We start from the raw sequence: 12333 nt of genomic DNA, 5'->3' as shown, positions 1-12333 counted from the left end.
ATTTGGTATCTGTGATATGGTAACTGAGCGAGAAAATATCTTATATAGCAAGGGCATAGCCCAGATTGATATCTAATGCTGTGTACACCTGTACATATACAAAGGGCATAGCCCAGACTGATATCTAATGCTGTGTATACCTCCACATATAGCAAGGGCATAGCCCAGACTGACATCTAATGCTGTGTATACCTCCACATATAGCAAGGGCATAGCCCAGACTGACATCTAATGCTGTGTACACCTGTACATATAGCAAGGGCATAGCCCAGACTGACATCTAATGCTGTGTACACCTGTACATATAGCAAGGGCATAGCCCAGACTGACATCTAATGCTGTGTACACCTGTACATATACAAAGGGCATAGCCCAGACTGACATCTAATGCTGTGTATACCTCCACATATAGCAAGGGCATAGCCCAGACTGACATCTAATGCTGTGTATACCTCCACATATAGCAAGGGCATAGCCCAGACTGACATCTAATGCTGTGTATACCTCCACATATAGCAAGGGCATAGCCCAGACTGACATCTAATGCTGTGTACACCTGTACATATAGCAAGGGCATAGCCCAGACTGACATCTAATGCTGTGTACACCTGTACATATAGCAAGGGCATAGCCCAGACTGACATCTAATGCTGTGTAGACCTGTACATATAGCAAGGGCATAGCCCAGACTGACATCTAATGCTGTGTACACCTGTACATATAGCAAGGGCATAGCCCAGATTGACATCTAATGCTGTGTATACCTGTACATATAACAAGGGCATAGCCCAGACTGATATCTAATGCTGTGTACACCTGTACATATAGCAAGGGCATAGCCCAGACTGACATCTAATGCTGTGTACACCTGTACATATAGCAAGGACATAGCCCAGACTGATATCTAATGCTGTGTACACCTGTACATATAGCAAAGGCATAGCCCAGACTGATATCTAATGCTGTGTAGAGCTGTACATATAGCAAGGGCATAGCCCAGAACCTGGACGGAGGCCTAGTGATACAAGGGAGAACTCAGACACTGAATATTGCCAGTGCAGATTAAATTAATGCAGGACAGTAAGACTGCATCTAACAATCTGTAGTACATTTCCTAGTATAGCTATACAGCTATGTCTGACAGCCCAATCCTATAGTTTAGATAGGTTTCAATACTGTATACAGATAGTTTAAGGCAGCCTTTGATGAGAAATTGCTCAGACAGTGATTTGTATCACTTGTATTGTGCAGCCAGAATAAGTGGCTAGCAAAAGGAAGTTTATCAGAAGAACAAACTAATGACGCACCAATTCATTTGTGGGTGCAGCGTATTCTAGTTAACCAATGTATAAGTCCTCATAAAAGGGTTTTCAGTTTTTCACCAAGCTAAGCCAGTAAATAAGTGAACTATGTGTGCTGCGGTTGGACCAATATGGCTTGTGGCAAAGGTTATAAATGTCAGTTCTTCAGGATGTTTCCCACTATGCTCACCTAGAAGTTTGCTTCCATGTGCAGTAATCTTGCCTTGACATGACTGGCTGGCTAAGGAGGTGCATGCTACTGATTATTTTACTGAACCAGGAAGTGAGTTATTCTGTTCATGCTGATTAAATAATTCACCAACTATTTAACAGACAGATATTGACTGGTTGTTACCAAAAATTCTGAAAATTATTTAGAACAAGTTTTGAAAACTGTCTTGTGTTCTTTGTCAGACTTTTCCTGCTGAAGTTAACATTCACATTGCTCAGTAGTGTCCTGTGCGGAACAAATGGTCCTGTTATTGAAACACTTTTATGCTTAAAAAGCCTGCTTTGTAGAGTTGTGCCCTGCTCTGATATGCACTTCCCTGTTTTGCCTCTGATACCAATAGTGAAGCAACACTTTATCAAAGCAAAGGAATTTGATTCATGCAGACATGACAGAGTACAAAAATAACTCAAAATATTTTGCAGAATAGGCTGTAGTGTACAAAATGGTATTAGAGGAGGAATAAGTGCACATAGTAAAATTCCAAGATGTTGCAGGACTGCCGTAATGAAAAGGATGAAAAAACACAAAACAGGACGGCCAGGATGAAGAAATTCATGTTGAATAGTGGGATGGGAGTGTGCAGTAACTGATGAGCATGTAAGAGATGCTTACTGACACAGACTGAACTGAATAACCAAGACACCTTTGAACTAAGTATACTGCATACCACAATGCAAGGGCTAGTGCCTAGAAAGGTCTTTAGCCTGCCAAGTCTCCTTAAGTGACATCATAGCAAAAGCCATAGTAGTGGAAGTAGTAGCCACACACGTCACTCTGTTTTACACTGCATCTAGGGAACAAGCTGAATTACAAGAAGCACCAACACAACAGAAAGGTGAAGCCAAGTAACACTGCTTTTCTCTCTTATGCTGAATCATGCCTTTAATCCTGATGATGTATGGGAGGCTTACAGTAGGGATCTTTGATGGCCAAACACTTAGGGCTGCACTGGGAAAGCCAGACCTGTATGTTCACCTATTGTTTAGGTTTTCTGAATTAGTAAGGATCGTCTTCATGCTTTTGGTTGTGGTTCACATGTGAGGAGTGCAGCAGGGGGATTTGTGCTGGTGCTGGCACAGATGGACTTGGTTAGTCTGTATGTACTGCCTAATCTAGCATCAGATGCTACTCATGACAGTCAAGGCCTTGTCTCTAATTTTCTTATGTTACAATTTACTTATCAAATTTCCTATTACTTTAATGGAACTGCAGGTTGGAGCATTTTTTCTACTCATCAGTCCAGCTACTGCAGAGCACCATCCATCTTGCTTCAGTCTTAACCCCTTCCTTCAGTTACCTACTATAATGTTAATAAACAGACATCTCTTATTTCCACTCTCACTAGCATGTTAGATCAGTCACAGTTATACGTAATAATAAAATGACTTACTTGGTAACAGGACATTTCTGACCCCACAGGCACTTCTGATATTCAACTTTTACATACGCTTCAGAGCTATCTTGGACAGCGCAAGTTATGTTCCTCTCAACAATGTATGCGCAATAATTCCTAAGGAAAGAAAATATTTTATTGTAATTAATCACAAGGTTATCTATAAAAATGCATGCACTCTGCACACAGTTTATTTTTGTCAAAGAATACTTTATTGTACAATCTGTGCTCTTTTCCCTTGCTAGCAGATCTGAACAGTGCAAACAGATGGACTACATGTACTCCAAAGCCTCAGAGCAGATCTGAACAATGCAAACAGATGGACTACATGTACTCCAAAGACTCAGAGCACAGTGAAAAACTAGCCAGCATTACAGGGTAGTATGACACGGGGGAACAGAATTTATTTTACGTTGATTCTGTTTCCTTGGTTATCATAAATACTAAAAGGACATTGCTAGCCCACAGGCAGAAGTGATTAAGGAGCAACAGAGACATTAGTTACAGCAACAAATTATCGCATAAAGTATTCAGCTGTAATAAAGCATATATTACAAAATGTATACAGGAAACATAGCAACAGAAACATGAATAAAGAACACATGATCCCCTAGTCTATTACTTACTGGATATGTTGAAGGTTTTGGTGAATATATATATATATATATATATATATATATATATATATATATATATATATATATATATATATATATATATACATATATTTACATACATATAGATAGACAGATATCAACTCGATTTGCACAACAGTAGGGAAAGGGCATATACCCTTCCCAAGTATAACTTTGATTTCACCGATAATCTGTGTTTAGATATTTTTGAATATAGATATTTACATACATGCATACACACTAAGGGGGGGGGGGGGGTTGCAGAACTGCAGTGAGGCTTGACATCTCACCAGTGATGTGTTATATTTTGATGTATCTTTTAATATTTACGGGTTTCCAATTGTGAACATAATGAAGTGACTAGAGGAGTGACCTACATTGCTCTAGTCAGTTTTGTAAATGAGATCTAGGATAATAAACAGACATTTTGTGCTGGTGATGTCTTTGCGTACCTCACAAACTAAGCCATTAGCTGAATACAGTCCCGTATTCTGCAGCAAAAAAATACCATTTATTTCAGCACAAGAAACCTCTGGGGTTCTTAGGGAAAACAGATGAACCGCAAAGCATGAGCTAGTGTAGTAGACTATCGCAGTCATTTTTATTCTTATTATAAGTTTTCAGGTAGGAAGGTACTAAACTTATAACCATTAGTCATTGGGAAGCCGAAGTGCAGCACCTACATATATGATAAGATACTGCCTACAGTTTCCTTCAGGAGTTGAAGATCATCACATATCCCAGGTGTAAATTTACTGTTACCCCACTCAGTCATTTTGACTGGTTGTATAACTGATAGGGATTTGCTTTGATTAGGAATCTCTAATGTCAGCAGGTGTTGTGGATTCTAGGTGGAAGCTGATGTATTTAGAGTGGATATTGGAGAGAATATTAGTTCTATGAAGATGGAGAATATCAAAATTTTATAGCCAAATGAGAGAGACACACAGGTCAATTTTTAGTAGACTTTATGAAACTGGATGCATAAAGATGACTTACATTCTCTTTGGATAATTTATACTAGCTCAACCTGACATTAACTTTATCTAGATGTCTGTACAGAAACATATCAAAGTGGGCATTGTATTTTAGGATGGATTTAAAAGCGAGAAACATAAAAGGACTAAGAAATATTTGGAAATGGAAGATATAATGTTCAAAAGAAAAATGACTATCGGCAAGGGTACAGTGGTATCTAATGAGACTGTCTGTCTTAAAGGGAATGTCAGAACTGTGGTATTATGATGTGGAGGTGACTTTACCAAACATGTATATATTTCACTTTTTTGAGTTTAGGATCTACCCGTGATTAAGCATTATCTATTCCTGTGCTAGAATATGGGTAAGTTTATAGAGCATGTCTGTAATGAAATCATGAAGACTTGGTTACTTCTAAGCAGGCAGTACAGACAGTAAGTCCCTCATTCAAACCTTTGGCAATCCAGTCAAGGAAGTTAAGCAGGCTAAGTAGACAAGACCCACCTTTTAAAAAGCAAACTGCTTAGAGCTTTTTAAGTATGCCAGTCATGTGCTCTATGACCTTGTAAACTAAACTAGTAAGACTAATTGGTCTGTAGTTACTAGATATCAGTGGTGGTGATGCCCTTATGTAAAGGTAACACAACAGCAGCATATCATGATTACTGAACAAAGCCCATGAAAGTGCAACTCTGAAAACTCATGAAAAGGCTAGCTCTGGAAAGGTTTAGAAGGGTCTGGTTATGTGAATCTTAGTCCTTACTGAGATGCAATTGGGAATATTATCAGCACCCATGGAACTGTTGCTTTTGGTTTCCATTATAGCTAACCTGAAAACTTGTTGAATGTAAGAGACCCCTAATTTTGGCAATGGAGTGAGCAGTTTCACTATCTGATTACACGTTTATGTATTAGCAGGGAGGAGTAGTCAAGCTACAGCAGTGTGAATGCAAATGAGACCAAAGAAAAAAGGAAGCAAAAGCAGAAATTGTAGGGGAGGACTCTCAAATTGTAAGGCATCATATCCTAGTTAGGAATAAGAAGGCTGATTCCAACATCTCTGCTTGATTCCCTTATAATACAATGACCCTATTGTAATATTTAAAATTATTTTATTATTTTACATTTGTTTACCGGGCTAGTCCAACTGGATACATGTCCATTTTCAGTGGAGGCCCGAGGAGAAAAGCTCCACTACAATACTACTAACGAGATTAAAAATTTTAGCAAAATATCAAAAATTCAAGATATTAGATTATACAAGAAATATGCAAAAAAAAATACACAGAACTGTAAGCCTATGTTCTACTGCAATACTTCTAAACAGGTAAAAATATACAGAAAAAAACATAGAATTGTAACACTCCAACAGGATGTGAAGTCATTTGAATACAGAATAGTGTAGTACTGGAGAATATAGGAGTTATGAACATTGTTTACTCTAAAAGCAATTTCATTAGAGGTTGAGAAATGAAGATATATGTCATTTAGTAACGGGAGTATCAGAATCAAGTGTGGTGATGAAAATCTAGTAGTCTAGATTTATTAAGTAAGAAGGAATGTTAATGAATCAAATAAATGAGAATAAAGGAAATGAAGATTAAGATGATTAGTCAGGCTTATTGATGAAGATGATTAGTCAGGGTTATTACACGAGCAGAGCCAGTGGTTGGATAGGAAGAGTTTTAGGTTAGTTTTAAATAGTGGGAGTGATGTTAGGGTTGTGAGGTGTTGAGGTAGTTGATTCCAAATTTTTCCAACTGAGTTGGAAAATATAGAGTCACCTGCTAAGTTATTAGATAAGGAGGTATGAATCAATACTTTGTTAGAGGAGCGTAGGTTCCTCAGATTGGTGTAAGGTTTTATGAGGGTAGAGAGCATTGGAGAGTTGTCAGGGCGATAAAGGGCATTGTGTGCAATAGTAAGTTGGTTAAGCTGAATAAGGTGGGGTAGTTCAAGCCAGCCTAGTTTTTTTAGATTGTGACAGTGATGAGTCCTATATGGAGAGTTAGTGGCATATCTGGCAATACTATTATATGCTATTGCTAGTTTGTTCAGATTAAACTTAGAAAGATTAGTAAATATAGGGGAGGCATATAATAGGGTAGAAATTAAGTGGGTTCTATCTATAGTAGTTCTGGCTTCAGGAGTTAAGAAGGATTTGATTCTATAGAGAGAGCCAAGTTTTCTATTAGTAGATTTTATTATAGCGTTAATGTGAGTGTCAAATTTTAGTTGATTATCAATTGTAATGCCTAAGAGTTTGGTATTCTGGTCTGGAGAGATAAGGGTACCATTACTAGATATAAGAGTAAAATTAGGAGAGGGAGACAAGTGAGTATGTGTAAAAAGCAAGAGTTTTGTTTTTTTGGGGTTAAGGAGGAGACAGTGATTTGAGAACCATTGTTCTATTGTCGAGAAGGTTTTTTGTGTGAGGTAATGAAGTTCCGACTGTGTTGAGGCTGAGCAAATGATAGTAGTGTCATCTGCATATTGAATACTAGTTGATAGAGAAGTGGTTAGATGAAGGTCATTTATAAAAATGGAGAACAGTAGAGGACCTAAGATAGAGCCTTGAGGGACACCTATAGAGGTGGGGAGGAGATCAGAGAGATGGTTGTGCCAAAGAACTGCCTGTTTTTGATTATCCAGATAGGATGTAAACCAGTTTAAGGTTGAATTGTCTAGGGAGAGGGACTTTAAACGATGGAGGAGTAGTTGGTGATTGACCATGTCAAAGGCTTTAGACAGGTCTACAAAGAATGCTGAGGAAAGAGTATTCTTATTGCGATTATTGTTAATAGAGTCAGTAAATGATAGTAAGGCTGTGGTTGTACTATGAAATGGCCGAAAACCATGTTGGAAATTAGCTAGGAGATTGTGGCTTAATAGGTGGTTAAGTAACTGTTTGTGGATGCATTTCTCCATTATTTTTGCAAGAGGAGATAGTAATGCTATGTGGCGGAAGTTGGAATATTCAGTAGAGTCACCTCCCTTGAAAAGAGGGATGATGTGTGAGATTTTCCAGATTGATGGAATTGTAATTTCTTTTAAGGTCCTGTTAATCAGTGTTGAGATGGGGTAGGCAATAGCTTTTGCACCTAGTTGGAGGTATTCTGCTGGTAGTTTATCAGCTGAGGGGGTTGTGGGTTTTAATTTTTGAAGTAAGGACAGTATATAAGAGGTGGGTATGGGTTTGAGATGAAATGGCAGAGGAATTGGGTTTGGGCTTGATAGTTTGGAGGGAGCTAGCTTTGTTGGTTTGCTAGCTTTAAAGTAAAGAAATTATTAAAGTCATTAGCTGTTTGTAATGGGCAATCAGGATTTGAGCCTAAAGGATTTGGTGTGGCCACTTTCCCAGGAGATATTAGCATGTTAATGGTACTCCAGAATTTTTTTGGTTGGTGAAGGGATGATTGCTGTAGCTGAGTATATAAATTCTTTTTGTCCTGCAGTATAGCTTTTTTTGTCATATTTCTTTGTTGCCTAAAGATAAGGTGATCAGTTGTGTTTTTTGTGGTTCGCCATTTAGCCCAAGCTTTATTTCTACTAAGGATTAGTTTCCTTGTATTGTTTGAGAGCCATTGGGCTGTTTTAGATTTAACTCGTATTTCACGCGTAGGTGCATGATGTTCAAGGATTATTAGAAAAGTGATATTAAAGAAACTAACAGCATCATCTATGGGAAGAGATTTAAAGGGTGACCAGTTGACTTGCCTAAGTTCATTTAGAAACAGATTGGGGTCAAAAAATGTTTTGTTACGGGATACTCTGACTTGGGTAGGTATGGTCATACTTGTTTTATGCCTGATAATATATGTTAGTAAGTGGTCACTAAGGTCATCTGGGATGGTTCCAGTTGTATATTTTTGCTGAGGACTGTTTGTTAGTATCCAGTCAAGGATACTTTCTTTATGATTAGGTTTTTTTTTCTTGTTGGGGAGTTAATGATTTGAGAGAAGCCATGCAGGTTAATGAGGGTGGATGGATTGGTTTGTTTACATAAATTCCAGTCAATATTAAAGTCACCTAGTACTATTGTTTCTTGGAGAAGATTTAGAGAAAGCCAGCTTAGTAGGTCTTCTAGTGTAGTGAGGTTTTTACCTGGGGGAAGATAGGTGCAGATAATGTTGATTGTTTTACGGGGATTGAGCTGAAGTTTAGAAATAATTATTTCAACATTATTGTCAAATGGTGGGTTGTAGCTTGCTTTAGTTATTTGCAGTCCAGATTTATAGAGAATTGCAACCCCTCCACCTTTTTTCTTTAAGTGATCTTGTCTTAGAATATTGTAACCTGGGGGGATAACTTCATTGTCTTGTGTTGAAGGTTTAAGCCATGTTTCTGTTAGGCAGAGGATATCAAACTGCTGGACATCTAGGAGAGCATGAATTAGTGGTATTTTATTACAAATGCTGTGTATGTTTAAATGGGCAATTGAGAGTGATTTGGGGGGTTTAGTAGGAGGTGTTGGTTGGATTTTAAAGTGGTGGCAGTTGGAGGGTGGTGGGGATAGCTTAGGTCCAGGGTTTGGGTGGATGTCGCCATCTATTAATGCGTGGGTTAATATAGGGTTGTAATAGTGAGGAGTTTTGAAGTAGTAGTCAAAATGTTTTTTGAGGCTAAAAGTTGGGTATTTAATGTGAGAAAGACGGTCATATTTAGGTTGAAGGTAGGAGGTAGCGTAGATGGAATTGTAATAACATGTGGATAGAGCTAGGGGAGATATTAGTGTTTGTTTGTGAGGGAGTGTGAGAGTATAGGGAAGGGGTTCTTCATAGGAGGTCAGGAGATAGATAGAGATAAGTGTAGTTAGGAAAGTTAGAACTAGTAAAGGATGAAATTGCTTTTGCATGATAATTGAGAATGTAATAGGTTTGAGTGAGAGGATAATGGGAGTATAGTTTGGTAAGTAGGTGGGTAGAGGAGGGAGGAGTCTATTTTAGGGGGTGGATACAGTAACAGTATGTAGTTGGTTTAGAGAAGCAAGGGGGTGTGTCTATGAGGGTTTAAATCTAGAGGTGCTAAGGGCGGGTGGTATTTGGGGGCAGGGAGGGGAGCGGAGTGAGCCCGAAGGGCGAACAGAGCAGGAAGAGACAAAAGGAGTGTTGTGGCAGTGAAAAAAACAATGTATAAGGTAAGGGAAACAGCAGGTAGGTATGTAGGAGGTAAAAGAACTTATATTACCTGAGGTTTTAAAGTTAAACTGTGGAAAAGGTACTGGCTTGGAGTGCTTAAGTATAATGGAAGGATGTTTTGGCAGGGTCCAGAGAGAAAGAGAGAAGTAAGTAGGTTGGAGAGGAGATTCGTGTACAGGACACGTAAGGTAATGGAAAGTGTTACAATGAATCAAAGGCAGCAAGTATGATAGTAGAAGGATGCCATTTAGTGGCCAGAGTAGGCTAGACAAAGGGGAGAAAGAGCAGAAGCTAAGAAAAGGTCTAGGTAAGGGAGGGAAAGGAGATAAAGGAGTAAGGGGGGTTGCTGCTGACGAGCTTGACTGGGAGCAAACAGAAAACCTAGCAGGGTTAACTGGTTATATAATTACAAGGCCATGGTATAAGTAGACATACTTTATTTGTATCCTGAGGTACTAGCTTGCAGGAGATGGTAGGGTCTTAGTATTTTCCAAGGGAAATAGGCAGAGTGTACAGTAGCAGAGTTAGTTGCAGGACTCAACCCCGGCAAAAAATACAGGGTATATCCAGGTGAAAGTTTATTGGTATCCTGAGGTATTAGCTTGCAGGAGATGGTAGGGTCTTAGTATTTTCCAAGGGGAAATAGGCAGAGTGTACAGTAGCAGAGTTAGTTGTAGGATTCAACCCCAGCGAAAAATACAGGGTATATCCTGGTGAAAGTTTATTGGTATCCTGAGGTAGTAGCTTGCAGGAGATGGTAGGGTCTTAGTATTTTCCAAGGGAAATAGGCAGAGTGTACAGTAGCAGATTTAGTTGTAGGATTCAACCCCGGCGAAAAATACAGTGTATATCCAGGTGAAAGTTTATTGGTATCCTGAGGTAGTAGCTTGCAGGAGATGGTAGGGTCTTAGTATTTTCCAAGGGAAATAGGCAGAGTGTACAGCAGCAGAGTTAGTTGTAAGATTCAACCCCGGCGAAAAATACAGGGTATATCCAGGTGAAAGTTTATTGGTATCCTGAGGTAGTAGCTTGCAGGAGATGGTAGGGTCTTAGTATTTTCCAAGGGAAATAGGCAGAGTGTACAGTAGCAGAGTTAGTTGTAGGATTCAACCCCGGCGAAAAATACAGGGTATATCCAGGTGAAAGTTTATTTACTATGTATATAACTCAGTATGAAAAGATAACTAAGAAAAAGGGAAGGATAAAGCCTGACCCCAGTATTTGTGCTTATAAATTAAAGGACTGCCAATGCTTGAAGGGTCATGGGTATTAAAAGGACAGACCAAACTTTACCTTTTTGCTGAGTTCCATGAAATCCGTTTTATTATTGCTGAATGACAACTTATTTTGGTAGACCTAACCCATGAGTTTACAAAAGTTAGTCTTAAAAGCCTTTTGGAACTAGAGGGCCTGTCTTTTCTTGCCATGAGAAGAGCAGATTATCGACATATATGACTAAGTTAGGCAGGCCTTCTTTAGCAGTCAGATCAGTAATAAACAGAAAATTTGTTTGGAACAAAGTGTGAGACCTGAGTACTCTGGATTTGAAGGGCCACACCTTTGATAGGATGACATGAGAACAGCTAAGGTCTGAGCAAGGTGTAAATAGCCACATGATCCAGCTGCTTTGTACATTTTATGATTCCATGATTATGTGATAAAAAAATTATAAAGGAATTGCCTGGTAGATAGTCTTGAAACAATTTCAATGCCACATCTTCAAAGCCCAATGACTTAATATTTCTAACAATAACGCATGAACCTGAACTTATACACTGGCTTTGTCCCTGAAGTTTGGCACACAGTAGCAATGATGCCACTCCACAAGGGTAGCCCTACTGCTGAATCCAGGAATCATACGCCTGTCAGCCTGATGATGGTTGCAGAGCTATGGAACATATTATAATTGACCTGATAAACTATGACATTAAAAATTTCATCAAGTTAAACCCCCAATAGTTTGGCTTTCTCAAGGATAGACCTGTCTAATAAATCTATGTAACTGCTTTGAAAGAGTATGATAGGCTGCAGACAGTGGTCATGTAGTCTGCACACTACACCTTTACCTTACCAAGTCATTTGACACCTGCCACCATGTTAGTATAGTGAGTAAGCTTAATGCATTACAGATAGAACCATATGTAGTAAGATATTTAGCAAATTAGCTACAAGACAGAACCAATGTGGTAGTACGAAGGTGACTAGTGGGGTCCCACTTGGCTCAGAGCAGAGACTTATTTTGTTTAGCATTTATAACTCTGATATCCAGACCATGAACTAAGACTTCTGGCTAACCATGTTTACAAGTGATTGAAAACTGGGAGTCATTGTGAATTCCCCTTCTGATGCCAAAGCACTTCTGTGAGAACTTTCACCCGGACATACTTAATGTACTAAAAATGGGTTCAAATTAAATATGAAAAAGTGCAATATTGTCTCATTTAGGATACAACCCCTGGCATACAACATAGACAATACCCAATTCCAAATTGAGATCATTGTTAAAGACTTTGTACCATGGGTTGATAATTCCCCTTACCTGTGATCTTAATGTAACGACAGTTGCCAGAATGTCCTTCTACTTAGTGCAGCTATTTTCCAAAGGTATAATTCATATCTAAAGTGGTCATTGTCTCTTTTCATTCAGCATTGACTA

The 12333-nt window shown here is 38.7% G+C and overlaps 1 protein-coding gene across 1 annotated transcript in view; it reads right to left on the bottom strand.

The window, feature by feature from the left end:
• The window catches only part of EMILIN3 (elastin microfibril interfacer 3), an 834354-nt gene that overhangs the window by 619681 nt on the left and 202340 nt on the right, over positions 1-12333 (bottom strand). The window contains exon 2 of the mRNA XM_044089858.1: positions 2924-3043. Coding sequence (XP_043945793.1) covers positions 2924-3043 — 120 coding nt within the window. The remainder of the gene's footprint in view (positions 1-2923; positions 3044-12333) is intronic.

Source organism: Protopterus annectens, chromosome 12.part0 (genome assembly GCF_019279795.1).
Source record: "Protopterus annectens isolate FY-2018-M chromosome 12.part0, PAN1.0, whole genome shotgun sequence".
Taxonomy (NCBI): Eukaryota; Metazoa; Chordata; order Ceratodontiformes; family Protopteridae; genus Protopterus; species Protopterus annectens.
This window is presented reverse-complemented; position numbering and strand designations above follow the sequence as displayed.